At 38.8% G+C, this 16,499-nt stretch overlaps 1 protein-coding gene across 2 annotated transcripts in view; it reads right to left on the bottom strand.

Annotated features, from left to right (window-relative positions):
• Positions 1-7,939: 7,939 nt before the first annotated feature.
• JAKMIP2 (janus kinase and microtubule interacting protein 2) overlaps positions 7,940-16,499 on the bottom strand; it is a 67,328-nt gene continuing 58,768 nt past the window's right edge. For both annotated transcript variants that reach the window (XM_045795068.2, XM_087862154.1), the window contains one exon: positions 7,940-8,471. Coding sequence is in view for 1 of the 2 variants with exons in the window: in XM_087862154.1 (XP_087718280.1) it covers positions 8,451-8,471 (21 nt within the window). In the remaining variant the exon portion in view is untranslated. The remainder of the gene's footprint in view (positions 8,472-16,499) is intronic.

Raw genomic sequence — 16,499 nt, 5'->3', positions numbered from 1 at the left:
ATGCCTTTTGAAAAAGTACTCTTATCAAATTGTTAAAAATGTCATTCTTATACAAACACGTGGACATATGTCAAAGTGTTATGTACCTCATTAATTAAACCAGGAGAATAACTAAGCTGGGTCAAGAAAGGCTTGAAGAACAGGTTAAGATAGGCTGAACTCAAGGCAGTACGTGGGAAACCAGATGGGTTAATTTGCACACAAGACTAAATCCTAATCTTTGGGTTTTTCTTTTTCTATCAAGCAGAAAAAAAAAAAAAAAAAACACCGGTCTCACCTTACCAACTTTCTGTAAGTTGGTCTTTAACTGTACCAGGCCATGCAACATTGGGGCACTCATCGATTGTTGCATTTGCCTTGGGTCAGATAACTTTCCAGCTGACATGTTAGAAATCCCCTCTGAAGTGAAATTGTAAAGATACACACTCATAATTTTGTCTTATTCTTATTTAGGGTATTTTTCTGCATACTTTCCTATAGTAGTTCTAAGAATACTTACTGTGCATTTTTACAATTTTCAATTTATATCCTGTGCTGTATAAAAATAGATTTGAGGTGGTATAATTAAAGGCAAAATTAAATTAAAAGCAAAACAATAACATCAATAAAGAGAAAATGGAATTGATAGGATGCCATAAGTAAATTTTAGATTTGTTCGTGCAATTCTAGGTAGTCAGGGCAAAATAATTTACACAGTAAATTTTTTTTTATTACAGAATAAAATTCCTGTTCCTGAGGTGGTTCTTACTTAGTTTTGTGTTTCCTCCTCTGCCAAAATTATAAAAAAAAGAAAGAAAGAAAGAAAGAAAGAAAGAAAGAAAGAAAGAAAGAAAGAAAGAAAGAAAGAAAGAAAAGTGTCCTATGGGGAACTTCACATAGATGACATAGAGATAGTAGCCCTTGCTCTCAAAATTTTGTAGTAATTGCAGGTACGGATTACCAGTGATTATTTGTTATAGACCCTTTTGATCAAAACCAATGACTTCATACTTTTAAGTGCATCCACATGCAAAAAAAATATATTTGTTCAAAAAGGATTTTTATTTGGAGCATTTTCTGTGAGAAAAAAACCTACAACCTCACATTCCATATGTAACTACGAAGTTGCTTAAATGAAGTAAGCATGATTCATCAGCCATTTGGCACAAATCTACCTACATGAGGTAGGTAAGTAAGCATTCGACGGCGTAGCTGCCCCTCTGTGACTGCGCATGCTCACCTGGAGGGAAGAGGCGGAACTGCCTTCCGAGAGGGCAGGACTCATCTCCCTGGCATTGTGGGAGGAAGCGTCTCCCATCCCCTTCACTGTCTCCAGGAGACAGGGCGGGGTACTTTCTTCTTGAGCTAGGAGAAGTCATTTGAGTTGTTGACATGATGGCATATTTGAGTTATGTATCAGAATTAGAGTTCATCAAAACAGAGCTTTTCATTTATAAAATTAGATAGAATCCGTAATAGTAGCTGCCTATTTCATAGCATGTTGATATGCTCAGTACCTTTTTCAGAGAGGCTCAGTCAGTTGTAAGTCTTCAGCAGATAACGTCGATTGTGATGTCTTGAGGGCTGGGGCTATGTTTTATTCTTCTCTGTTTTGAAGGTTTGACATGGCATGCAGGTGGTCCTATAAATGAGTAATAGAAGGTTGTAATGAACTGATGAGCAATGCTTTTTGCTAAAGCACTTAAGGTAACTAAAGTGCTCAAGTTAAAGATAAACGGGTGCAACTAAAAGAAGAAACTGTGGGTTTTTCAAGCCTATCCCCAAATACCAGTATTATTTATAGTAGTTCCATTTTTTTTTTTTTTTTAGGTTTTATTTGTGAGAGTGAAAGAGAGAGAGAGAGAGAGAAAGCACAAGCTGGGGGAGAGGCAGAGGGAGAATCAGACTCCCCGCTGAGCAGGGAGCCCAATGCGGGGCTCCATCCCAGGACCCTGGGATCATGACCTGAGCCGAAGGCAGATCCTTAACGACTGAGCCACCCGGGTGCCCCTATTTTTAGTAGCTCTTAGCAATGACCTACACAACTGTACCTCATATTGTTATACATACATGGACAGTTTCCCACATTCATCTGAAAGCTCTTTGAGGGTAGACCCACGCATGCCAGGCCAGGTACATAAAGGATGCTCACATGATACATACTTGTTTTTTTTTGTTGTTGTTTGTTTGTTTTTAAGATTTTATTTATTCATTCGACAGAGATAGAGACAGCCAGCGAGAGAGGGAACACAAGCAGGGGGAGTGGGAGAGAAAGAAGCAGGCTCATAGCGGAGGAGCCTGACATGGGGCTCGATCCCATAACGCCGGGATCACGCCCTGAGCTGAAGGCAGACGCTTAACCGCTGTGCCACCCAGGGGCCCTGATACATACTTGTTAACTTGCTACATCTAGTGGTTCTGTACCGTAGGGAAAAAAGTCAGGTGAGTACAGGAAAAGAAGTAATATCTAGAATAAGGATGGGAAATACCTGGCAAGATTCTCTCCCAAATTATACTCAGAGCAGGCATGCTAATGATAATAGGTCTTTCCTCGAAAGTGTAAATTCTGCCTTGGACCCTTCCCCACAGTGTACCTGGCAGTTAAAATAAAAAATTCAGAGTGAATAGATGAGGAGAAACCTAGTTACTATCCTTGATGTAGAGTTTGATCACTGACATTATACTGATAGCTCTGACTTTGCTTTACCTTGTCAAAAGTAGATAAAGAGGGCAGTTAAACATACCAAAGCAAAAACCTATGAACAATGCAAGATAAAGTTTTAAAAAATGCAGATTGTTTTATTTTTATAGAAACTAAAACACCAGAGCTCATGGATTCCTATATTAAATACATAAATTATAAAATAACCATTCATAAAACTTTACATACAATAAGTTGATTCCAGTCTCTGGAGTAATACATACAGTGCATGTACATGTTCAGTGTACTTCAGGGGATCATCCTGGTGAAACTCAGTCTATATTTTTCTCCCATTAATAAACAAGCACTGAACCAATATATGGAGTCATGCTAATGAGACAGAGAGAAAGAACCCCAAATGAGGCAGTTGATTGGATGAAAGCTCTGAGAAATTGGTCCCCTGGCTGCATTAACACAGTAGGCATCAGGGAATCATGTATTCAAATACATCGGCTCTCTTCTTGAGTCCCCATAGAGTAGGATCTCGAAGGTTAAAACATGCATGAACCCTTGTTGGAATGAGATTTCTAGCTGATAAAATTATGGGACTTTTGGGTAATATTAATACTGTAGATTGTACTGGACTTTCCATTGCTCTTCCTAGAAAACCACTAGCAACATTACCAGGCTGGTTTATAGGGCTGGGTAATTGGAAAGCCAATGAGTAGTTCTTGGCTTCAGTCAACAACAGGGAATCATGATAGTGAACAGAAGGTAGGGGAGGAGGGAGAAGAGGCAGGGAAGGAGAAGAGCACAGACACCAGATGCTAAACAAAAATATGAGTTACCTAGCAGCATAGAAAAACCCCTTCCTTAAGTCCTCAGTCCTAGCACAGAAGTACACATTAAGTAAGCGCTTGCACCATCACCTATGTACAGAATATATGTTTATATATGTACATTACATATTTATGAAAGTGTTTGGATTTTGATCTGTCTCATCGTAGGAAGTGACTATAGTGAGTGGGGGAAAATAGGCACATTTTGTGAGATGTCAATCAAATCTAAGTGATTGCTGTTCTTGATGGATGCTGGGGATGTGCTTTTGGGAAATTGCATTACCCACACTTGAGTAACTTTGTAGAGTCTTGACTGTAGGCAAAGTTGGACTCAAAAGTTGTTTGTCCACACCACTTCCATCCTACAGAACTTTGATATAACAAGGTTGGAAATAAAAGCATGGGTGCAAAGACCTCAATGCAAAAACACAAATGCAAAAACAGGGAACTTCACCCAATCAATCACTGCCATCTCTGAGCACGATACACTAGGTTGAATAGAGCAAATTATAATCTATTTTTGCCACATTACTCCTTGGAGTATATCTTTAGTAACTTGATTAAACATTGGACTTGGACTTTCAACAGTAGGTTTATTTAGGAAGAATTGAACTACAAATTAAAGGCAGCAAAGGAATGTGAATCTTCCTTGCCCAGTACTGAAATGGAATTAGAAGATCAACTCCAACCTTCTATTATGTATGAATCCTCTCACCAATACACCTGAAATTTAGTCTCAAGGTAATATGTTATATAGAAGTGACAGGGCAGTTGCACGGAATGGAAGCTTTTGTCTTTTAAGACCTTGTGACCTACTTTTTTCCCTTTAGAAAGTAGAAGTCCACTTAAGGAGAGGCTTGGGCCCATCCTGTAAGTATTAACTCATGACATAAAGTCATCTAAGATTTGCTTTGATTACTGATCTCTCAAGAAGTTATACTGAACTTTTACAATATGGTAAATGTATATGTGTATATATACATATATATACACACATACATATCCTGTGTATATGTATATATATATATACATACATATATAGTGCCACTCTTTGACAGATCAAAAAAATGCAATTAAGTATTCAAAAAATAAAATATCTATGCTGTCCATCTACTTTGATATAACACACATAATCCAATTATTTAAACATCAACACAAAACTGATAAATATCATTTTTACAGTTCTCATGAAAACCTAGGCAGTTTTTCAAACACTTCATTTTGAAACAATGAATTTATGAATTACATTGAAGACATTAAACACGTGAATTACACAATGGGTTTATAGAAAAAGTTGACAATAAATAGGCAAAAAAGAAAAAGTTTATCAAAGATTTATTTTAAACAAAAATTTAGTTGAAATAAAATACTGTAGCAAAAATTATTTGGCAAAACTTTATTTCTTCCATAATAGTGGAGAACAAATGTCCCCTTCCTACTGCAGTGATGACCCATGAGCCCTCTACATCATGTCTATCCTACGGGAGAACCAGGCCACCTAGGTGAACAGTTATTTGTGAATGGAAGAAAAATCAAAGTATATTCTTCCACCCCTAAAACCTCACTACTGGCAATAATTTCATTTCTATGATGTGGGCTAAAAGGGATCTGATGCTTATTTTCAGCACATTGTAGCGTTTCCTAAAATAAAATTTGGGTGGCATTAAAGAAAAATGGTTAGATGGTCAATTTAATAACAGAGGCTTTCTAGTATGATAGCCAAGTATAGTTTTTGATTTTGTTTTTCCTTCCTCATGAAAATTTTCCTGTCCTGAATAACTATCCAAATTGGGGCTTTCATTTTATGTCAAACTATTTTTTTATATCATGTTATGTTTATTTTCCAAGAGATGAATACTTCGATAAGAAAAATTAAGTAAATGAACCCTGAAGAATGTTATTCTGACTACAACTAACTCATTGGCCAAATGTGTCAGGATAGTTCAGATGCAGAAATTAAAGAACAGAGTGGGGATTATGCACTCTCTGTAAGAAGTGGGGCCACATTCAGCCTCTCCATTTCTAAAGAGACACATTTTACTATTGCTGTACATCATACGCAAAGAAAGCATTCATTTAAATACGATTCATTTCTGTGGATCCATGAGTGAAACATACCTTTACAATTTTGTTGATGTTTTTATAATTGTTGATATGGAAAACAGATCTACTTATCAAAATATTTAGCCTCATCCGATGGTATGTTAATTTTGAGGATCAGAAGTAAGACTTGGTAAAAATATCCCCTTTTAGCCTAAAATCTAGAGAACTTTGCTCATGTCCTGAAGGTTAAACAGAAAGTAAGAATCCCTCCTTTTTGCATTTGCCCTGAACACATCTAAAGCTGCTTAGATGGTCATCCTACCTGTCTTGCTCTTGTGTGATTTGTATGTGTGTGATACAACCAGAGTTATAGCAGATAAGGTACATGATCAAGCCACACTATTTCTACAAATGTTTCTAATCATTTAAGTCAAAGTCAGTGTTTGGATATAAAATTTAGCATACAAGTTTCTTGGTGGAAAAAGCAAGAGGAAGAGAAGGAAAGTAGGTTTGATATGGCAAATGGAGTATGAATTTGCTCAAATGGACCCTGGAATGACCAATAAAGAGCAGAAGAGAAAAGTCAAAGAGGGAAGAGTAATTTATTCTCTTCTGTGTATTCTGAGATTAGAAAGGGTTGGGCCACAGGCTGTAGTGGTGCCTTCTTTGACGTTGCCTGCACAATTAATGTGCTCTTCATATTGAGTAAAGAAACTACCCAGTTGAATAAAGAATCCAGCAGGATAATTAGTTTGTATATTCCCAGTAGGACCTATTACTGTACATCTCCCCAAAATGAAAGGGATGATCAGACTAATTATGTGATACTATCAGTAGACTCCACACCTTAATTTCTGAGTTGGCTCTCCTACGATTAAAGTACTGTTTCGTATCATGGCATGCATATGCAATAAGGAGAGCTAGGAGATGCTTATCAGTGAAATGACGTTCTTCTGTCTTGTTCAAAAGCACGAGATGATCTATTTACTACAGGTTATTAGAGATCCCGGCTCTGGATCTCTCAACCTTTATTGCTAGCAATATCCCAGGTAGTTTGATGGGAAAGCTTCAGTGCTACAGTGCTTAGATTTAACCACACTGAAGCACTATTTTATTACATGGGGGACCCTTTCTCAATAATACAAGAACGTCGAATAATACAGCAGACATAATTTTACAAAGCACTTTGTGCTACCTTAAGCACCTCTTGTTCCAGAATTGCAAAAAAACCCGAAAACAAACAAACAAAAAACCAACCAAAACAAAAAAACCTCATGAAAAAGCATTTAACCTCATTTTGCAGATGAGGAGACTGAGGCACAGAGAGGTTAAGTGATTGGGCCAAAGACACCTGGGTCAGCAGTAAATAGAAGGACAAAACGTGGGACCCCAGCATTCTAGCCTTTCTTGCATATTCTTCAGTTCCTGTTCTGGCTTGGAAAATGCCAGTGCTAAAAACCAAAGAATAAGATACAGAACTCTCGTATGGAAGGATTTGCGTAGCATTTCATAGAAAGAGTTACTGGCTCCCTACACACATTCTTTATGCATGGGAAATCTAGCCCTGTAAATAAAACCTTGACAATTTGAAAAATTGAGGCTATTTTGTTATCTACAGTAAATGAGGTGTAAAATTTGCTTTTCAGGAACATTTATTGGCTCTCAGAGCTGAATTCAAGACTCACTATTACATAACTTAGGAAAAGTACCAGTCTTCTACTTGTCTCTGGTAGAAAACGACCTTATTGGTAACGTATGTACTTCTATATAAAAAAAGTAGAGCTATCTTGCTGCTGTCAGCTCTCTGGGGACAAAATGTTATCAGTCTAAATAAGAAGAGGTCAGAATGCTCTAGGCATATCAGGATACTTTAAAAAAATCATCATAATTTCGTTGAATATTCACATCTCTGTGGCAAACTCAGCTGTTGGTAGAAGTTTACTTTTCACCTCTATTGTGTTTTTATTCAAATCGTATAACGTATGTATTTGCAGGCAATTTTAAGCAGCCATTGGAAAACCAGTATTTTGGAAACGGATTCAGAGATGCTCTTGGGCCTGTGTTCCCTAGAGACGTCAGCATTCTAATCAGAACCAAGTCAGGGAGCTCGTGAGTTAGAGCACCATCTTCTTAATTTTCAATATGAATGAGATCAGTCTGTTCGTGGAGGAAGACAGATGTGACAGAAGGCCAAGGCAGCATCAAATCTGCTTTTATTTCTTATGTTACATTCGCCTAAGTCCTCCGCCTTGTTGCCAGTTTAGTCACTGTGATCCGCTTCTCGTCTGTCTTCTGTGGAATGCATTCCACGAGCTCCACCTCTTGCAGAAAAACAAACGGGAGACTGCTTTCCTTCCCATTCACATTGCAGAGGGCTCTGTTCCTGAGTTTTAAACAATAAAGACAAAAAGCAAATCCCTGTAGTAAGAAACCAGACTTTTCAAATGAAACATTTTATTGTAAATAGGTCCTCATAGGTATTCCTCGTGCTTCATTCCCCACCCACCCTTGTTTTTTCGTTTGTTTTGATTTTTTAAAATGTTTATTTCAGGACTAGTGTTTCCATGGGGTGTGGTGTTACATTAAAATGATCCCCCTGCACAGCAGGGGGAGAATGTTTCTTTGTAACTTTGGTTCCATGCCCAAGACACATCTTTCCTTGATCTGCTGAAACTGTTTCCATTGCTGAACTTTTTCTTTACACAATATAGGTCTATAGTTCTTTTCTTCTGGTTTGACATATACATGTTTCATTAAATGCAGCATATATTGTAGATTTTCAACAGGGTCATGTGGGAACTGTCAAGTACGAAACCTTGAATAATGGCTTTAAAATACACAGTTGTAGTCCTGGCTACAGGGTAGTTCTTAGCTTTTGATCTCCCTCTCACTGTTGTAAACATTTCTGCCATCTTTGAAGGTCTAGAAGCATTTGCCTTTCTGGGGTCTTATCCATGTTTTCGGTTACTCTGTAAAATAGAGGGAAAATTCTTAAATCATCATTTCTGTCATTAGCTGAAAAAGGAAAAAATTCTTTTTTTAAAGAAAAAAAATTTCTTTACCACCTCTTTGAGCTCTATGGTCTAATGCAAGTTATATAAATGAAGTCTCTAAGCTAAATCACTTTAATTTTAAATGAGAAAAGAGAACGATCTGTTTCAAGGGTTATATATGCATTAAAAGCGGTGAACAGGTCTTATTTCATAATAAGTGGCCTGACGTATTAGCAATTATCACTGTGGTCTTTTCTTCTGGGGCCTTCCAAGACAACACCTTAGAAACTCAAATGAATTATCAATACCCCCAAATATAAATATAGGATTATTTTTAAAATAGGTCTGTCTGTGCCCTTCAGTGACTTACTTTTATGTCATATTTCCTCCTCAACAATTGTATCCAGTGGCAGGTGGTCTCCACCCTGAGGTCCTGACCTGGAGATTCCCTGGGAATTATGCCATACAGGTTTCTTAATTGGATCCAGAGATGTTCCTGAAAATGTCCCTGGACTATACCAGTTAGGACTCCTAGCCCTATTCCTCTTTAAGTCTCTGTGTCTGAGTTTTCACTTGGTTAGAAGGTAAGGTCATAATACTCTCTTCCCCCAAAAAGCCAGAGATGGCACAAAGGACGTGCTATCATGTGCTGCTCAAAGACATGGCCTTTAGAGCCTGAATAACGTGGATGGAGAAAAATGGGATTTCCATTTTCTCACTGTATGTCCAAGGACAAGTTATTTCAATTCTTTAAATCTTCATTTCTCCATCTGTAAAACAAAAATACTAATACTGTAGCAGATTTTACTGATGCCCCAGAAATAGTGATCAAGATCCAAAGTGGTGGGAGACAATAAAATTAGTACCCCAGGAAAGTTTCCAGTCTACCAACCAGAGGCAAATGAAAGATTCAAAAGAGTTCCTGCCATAAGCGCCAGTCAGAAATATTTGGAATTCATATTTGCAGAGCCACTTTTCTCCTAAAGACTAGATTAGACATGAAGGAAAGAGTGATAGGGTCACAGAGGAGGACCAGTGGGAAGGAAGTGCAGTGGGTGAGATGTAGGAGGGAGAGACTGTTGGTACTTGCACAAATGAGACTCACATTCTGGTGCTCAAACACAAAGCAATGCTCACCTATTGCACATCTTCCTTCGTCTATCCGGGCAGAGGACTGGAGAGGGATGGCAGGGCAGAGACAGGGGCAGGAGTTTCCTTCCCAGCAAGATGCTGTGGCTGGGAGCACCGATGCTGAGATCCAGAGTGGCAGGGGAAGAGCTTGGGTCTCAGCCAGTCAGGGAATACTGCTGTGGACACACCCTGCACAGCTTCTGAAGAACTCACGCATATGTTCCCCCAAATGGCCAGTCTTTCATCACCTCTCATAGAAAGGATATCAAGAACCAGTAACAGCCAGAGAAATAGCATCAACCCCCAGGGAGAGGGTCACAACCACTGTCAATGCAGTTGAGAGGCATGTACCCTTTCCCCCCTACCTCTTCCCTGCCCTCCAGGAGAACTGAGCTTTGAAGAGCGAAGAGGGAGAGATCTCTTAGAGCCAGATCATGAACCTGTCCTACACCTGGGATAGGGAAGAAATGAGATTAGATAGAATCTGAGGTTGAATTTGAAACTGAGCTAGACTTTCAAGAACTGAAAAACTGAAGAACCAGCTTAAGATTTATTAAAGAATAAGAGAGGAAGATTAAAACCTGAGTGAAAACCATGTTTTGAGAAAAATAGATTGTGTTCATATTTACATCCCACTGAGATGAGAGCCCCAAACAACTAGTTACAACTATAATACTCTCATATCCCCGGTAGAGAAGAGAATTGATCTTAATGTATATAAAAGATACTTTTAAGGTGTGTGTGTATAATATGTAATATACACACACATATAAAATATATACAGTGTATGTGTGTTTGTATGGATAAAATAAATTTGTAAACACAGAAAGTCTTTTGCTTGCAAACTTTCAATTTATACATTCTCAGAGATAAATCTAAAATTCTGTTTCAAAGCACATATGCATCATTTCTGCCTGTCATAATTGAGGTAAAGCCCATCATTTGAATAAAACCACATTGATTTTTAAAAAACAAATGGCCATATAGGCCGTCTCCCAGAATATTAAATTTGTGTAGAGTGAGTATCTGTAAAGGAACTTGGAACAGAGCCACATTTATTCAAACGGGCATTCTGAATAACTAAAGCGCCATCCAATGGACCACCATCGATGACCAAGTTTCAGTGAACCAAAGGTCAGTACACTATAACGAAAACCGTATAGAATATAAATTCATCTTTGATTGACAAGGCCCTTGGGATATGACAGAATCTCAGGGATTCCTATGAATGGGTTGCTTAAAGTCACTGAGCTTTAGTTTCCTCCTCTGTCAAACAACGACTGCAGCTACCATGTCTGAGAGTTTACTACATGCCACCAGACTGTAAGTGAATGAGTACAGTGATGTCACTTCTGACTTGTGACTCTAGTATCCAAGTACCCGCCACACTGCCTGGTTCATAAATGACACTTAGCAAATATGAGTTGGGTTCAATGGACAGGCTACTTATGTTCACTATTCTTTAGGGTTTTCTAACTGCTAGAAGTTAAGTTTGATCCTTTATGGGCCACATATTTAGAGGCATATTGATTCACAAACTGTAGCTACCTTCTGATCTCTAGTTATCATAAATAACCCCAAATTCTGGATAGCAGTCACTCCCTCTTCCTGCTTTTGAGGTGTCTGTAAAGGGCACCATCACCCAACCAACTCTACCATCCAGACCCCTAAGGGACTTCCTGACACCTTTCATTTCGTCAATCCTCATACACAATTTATCATATAGTAAAACAGTCAATAAAGGGTAGCTCTTATTATTACCTCCATCTTACAGATGAGGAAACCGACCCTGTTAGGTAGTTGGCCTATGAAAATAATAGTGAATGAAACATAACTGAAGTCAGAGGCTCAGAGGAGGCTTCCCTGAGTACCTGATTTTACCCTGAAAAGGGTAGGACAAATGGATATTAACTAGTTGACAGCTGTGTGGGAAATGTGGTCAAAATAGATAGAAGCACATCTCATAATGCATGATCCAAGACAGAATGCTTAGTATGTCCTAGGAACTTGGCTTTTAATGAGCCTTTCTACATGCCAGGTACTGTACTGGTTGCTTTACTTATATAATGTCACTTAATCCTTAGAAAAAACAGTAGATGCTATTACTTGCCAATTTTTTATATTAAGAAATTAATATTTAGGTATAACAGTATCTATTTTGTAGACTCTGTTAAATAAAATGGATATGAAATGCACTCATTGACTCACAAAACAGATGTCTTCTTTCTCTTCTGTACCATAATATCATCACTATCATTAAGAAGTATTTATGGATTGTCAGCTACAAGCTAGGCTCTACCTGGGTATTAGGGTTACAGGATAAAGAAAACATGTATGGTCCTGGCCCTTGTATACCTATATACAATGAGGAATACAGGCATCAATTAACAAAAACAACAACAATCAAAACAACCCGAATGCATGTAAAATTTGGCTGGGAGCGAAATCAAGGAAGACTTCTCTGTGGGAGTCACAAGTGAGCTGGGATCTGAAGGATGACTGAGTAGGTGTTTGCTAGATAAAGTAGGGCTGAACGTACTGTGTACACAAGGACTGCGTGGACGAAACCCTGCAGTAGGCAGAAGGGACGAAGGCTCATGAAAGGAGCTTCTAGAGCAAGAGAGAGCTCGAGAGACTGTCTGCAGTTAGACCACACCAGGCTCTGTTTGGCCACATTAAGGGAGTGGGATTTCACTCTAATGATGATGCTTTCTCAGGCAGGGGGCACGGTTAGATTGTGTTTCCTAAAACTCACTCAGCTGCTGTGTGGAGAGTGAGTTATAAGAGTGTCTAGAAGAGAAGCACTGAGCCAGGTGAGTAGGACATCACCACCAAGGAGTTGGGGGAGAATGTATTTGTTCATGTATTCTTTCCTTTGTTCATTCATTCTTAAAGTTATTCCCCAATGACACATAAAGAACAAATCGGAGGGTCATCTTGGTATTATAGTCCCATGCTATCCAGGGCTTGATCTAACGTGTCACGAATCTGCTTTCTCAGTCATTTACCCAACCATTTACTCATTTATCTGTCTACCCTTCAGTCCATCTGTCAACTTAAAATGTATCCAGCACCTAGTATCTATAAGGCACTCTTGTAGACCTTGAAGATACAAAGATAAATAAAGCATAAGCCCTCCTCTATGCTTTCTTAATAGTCTAATGTATAAGACAGAGAGGGAAACAATTTCAATATTAATAGATGAAGACTAATAGATATATCTACATAAAGAAAGACTGATTAGGAGCACCTGGGTGGCTCAGTCAGTTAAGCATCTGCTTTCACCTCAGGTCATGATCTCAGGGTCCTGGGATTGAGCCCTGCATCAGGCTCCTTGCTCAGTGGGGAGTCTGCTTCTCCCTCTCCCTCTGCCCCTCCCCCTGATTGTACTCTCTCTCTTGCTGTCTGCCAAATAAATTTTAAAAATCTTAAAAAAAAAAGACTGATTAGTTGGCATACAGTGATTCATCTTTTCTATTTCTCTTACCAATATAAAAGAAAAAGGAACAAAATTCTTCATTTTAAACAATAAATACAGTAGAGTCATATTGCCATTTGTTTTCCACAGGCAACCCACAGGCCTTGGGCAGGAGGGACTGAAAAAATATAAATGTAATAAGAAATAAATATTTGCATATTTTAATGGAGAACTAATCAACTGTGGCTGGGTTTTTTTTTTTTTTTAAGGTTTTATTTATTTATTTGAGAGAGAGAGAGAGAGAACGAAAGAGAACACAAGTGGGGGATGGGGAGAGGGCGAAGCAGGCTCCCTGCTGAGCAGGGAGCCCGATTCGATTCAGGGCTCAATCCCAGGACCCAGAGATCATGACTGGAGCAGAAGGCAGATGCTTAATTGACTGAGCCACCCAGGCACCCCTGTGGCTGTTTTTATAATACAGTATATATTTTTTAATCTTTTTTAAAAATCAGAACAATAATACAATATTACGTGCCTTTTAACATGTTTTATGTTACTAGACAGGAAGTGAAAATACTGAACTATCAAGTTCAAGGGTTCATGGTTGACACTGGGATCATTAAAAACAAACAACAGTATGTAGATGAAAAATCATGATCACCTGTTCTCTGTCTGGTCTTCCAAACTTCATAATGAACAGAGTTGGTTCTGATATGTTCTTCATTAACACGTCCCTCTTCAGAAGAAGAGGATTTTCAATGGGTCATTATAATCTGGATGTAACAATAACCTGGTGATAGCTATTTCTGTACTCCTCTCGTTTTCTTCTTTCCTTTGTCTCCCTGTATAACTGACATGGAAGAATTTGTGGCACACTTTTTATTTAGAATAAATCTACAGAATGCATGGGCAGATGTTATCTCCTGAAACTACGTGGGGTTCCCCTGCTTAAGATAAAAGTCCTAATATTATCTGTGGAGCTGCATTACTTAGCAACCGCTGAGAGCAGTGTAAGGGTGCCGTCTTGGGAGCCTTCAGTAGCTTCTAGATCACTGACAAAAATGACTTAGGTAATTGCTAAAAGAAAAAAAAGCACGAGTGGCTCCAATTTAAGGAGGGTATTTTTACATATAATTTAAGTTAGTCTTAGAATATAAATCCTTAATCTAGTAGGAAAAATATTTTTATGGTTATGTGCAGTACGCCTTTACTACCTGCCAACAAGCCAAACATTTTTCTCCCTCACTTCTTCCTCTCTCTCCCTCATCTGCTTTGGAGATAAAAGTGGCATTGATCAATTTCCAGTCATGTCTTGTTTAAATCTAGATTACTCCCTGAAAAGAGGAGACAAAAAGGCAATTACTTGTTCTGGTTTAGGTGGTAAACCACTTGGTAATGCTAGAGGTTATAATTCCTCTGTTTTCAAGACTTCTTTATTGGTTTTGGGAGAGCACATGTGAATGGGGGAAGGGGCAGAAGGAGAGAGAGAGAGGCAGAGAAGCAGACTCCCCACTGAGTATAGAGCCTGATGCGGGTCTGGATCCCAGACCGTGAGATCATGACCTGAGTCAAAACCACGAGTCAGAGGCTTAACTGACTGAGCCACCCAGGTGCTCCTACAAGTTACAATCTCAAACTTATACACGGACAAATTCAGTAAATGTGATAGCTAACTTTTAAAAATAATAATAGCTAAGAGTTGCTGATTATGAACTATGTTCCAAACAATGTGGTTAAGTCCTTTATATGTATAACTTCATTTAGTTCTCTCACTATAATACCATGTTGTAGGTAATATAGCCATTTTACAGAATAGGAAACCTCATCTCAGGTGGATTAAAGTTACCATGATATAGCTTGTAAAAGGCAGGATCCAAAGTTAACAGTTTATCTAACTTCAAAGCTGTAACTCTAAACTACTCAGCCATTTTCCTATACATATTTTAAACTCCCTAGATTCATTGTCACATTAATTTGCTATGTTATTATTAATTATAATCATGACTTTTCATTCAACAGACAATTACTAAGTGTCGATTATGTGCTACTCTGGAAGAAAGCAAATTAAATCCTGTACAACCCTCAAACACTCACAAAAAGTGGAAAAAGGCATAGAGATGAGCACATTGTAATTTCAAAGCTTAACAGCCAGGCAGTACTACCCACATTGCAGAAGACACCCCTGACTGCTGATATATATGAACACAAATGGGGCTCACAATGTGAGAGAAATGCCCTCTTTCCTTTGTGAGGCAGCGTGGTGGTTTGTAAGTGGCTAAAAGCCTCTAGAGCGAGGCTGTGTGCATACAAACGCCAGTCCTGCCAATTGTAGCTCTATAGCCTTGGGAAAGTCCTATGTTGGTGTGTCTCCAGCTGTGAAGAAAGGAATAAAAGCAGGACGGACTTTACAGGGGGTGTTGTGAGGGTTATTGTATGTGTTGCTTAGAATAGCCCCTGGCACGTACGTGTTAGCTGTTATTGATGTGAATGCTCAAACCTACTCATTTTCTAACTAGTATTTATGAGTCTTGATTCTTCCCTCAACTACCACATAGTACTTGGGTCTCACTAAACTTTGTTCTGTTTATTTCTTTATTATTTTTGGTTGGGGAGGGCTATTCATTTTCTGATGCTCTAGCCATTCTTACCTTTTCCTAGAAAATCTTACCCATTTCCCCTTATATATTCTCATTCAAAAAAAATTTTTTTTAAGAGAGAGAGCAAGCAAGCAGGAAAGGGGTGGGGCAGAGGGGAGGGAGAAAGGAGAAAGAATCTTAAGCAGGCTCCATGTGGGGCTCGGTCTCATGACCCTGAGATCATGACCTGAGCCAAATCAAGAGACAGATGCTTAACCAACTGAGCCACCCAGACGCCCCTATTCTCATTCAATTTAAGAGACTCAGTCCTTCTCCTTAGGTTCTGCAAGGCTACCATCCTGATCGTCAGACAAAGGATGGCCACAGTCAGAACAGAAACTCTTTTGGAAGATAGAATAAAGCCAGAGGGTTTGTTATAGGAGGACATAAACTTCTTGGGCATATTTGCTTAATTCCTTCCTGTATCAGGTCATGCTAAAACACTTTTGCTTGTCTGTTCCACATCTAGGTAACAGAGTTGATACCCACGGAGACAGAAAGTGTCTCTTCTCTATTTTTCGACTTGCTATAGAAAATACTGAAGAACATGAGGTCCAGGAAAGATCCCTGTGTCATACAATAGGACAACCAAAGTTGACACAGACCATGATACATGGATTTAGAAGAGCGCCTGGCCCTTCCTCATTTTTAAATAATGATAGTATGAGTTGTGGTTTCTGTACCTGGGTAGACATCAGAATCACCTGGTATGCTTGTTGAAGACATACATTATTCCTTGCTCTCCACCTCTCCCACCCTCCTTCTCACCTCCACCTCCAATAACCTGATCCATTAAGTCGGAGGTAAGGATTTGGAACC

This window comes from Ursus americanus, chromosome 5 (genome assembly GCF_024610735.1).
Source record: "Ursus americanus isolate L20-20 chromosome 5, mUrsAme1.1.p, whole genome shotgun sequence".
Taxonomy (NCBI): domain Eukaryota; kingdom Metazoa; phylum Chordata; class Mammalia; order Carnivora; family Ursidae; genus Ursus; species Ursus americanus.
This window is presented reverse-complemented; position numbering and strand designations above follow the sequence as displayed.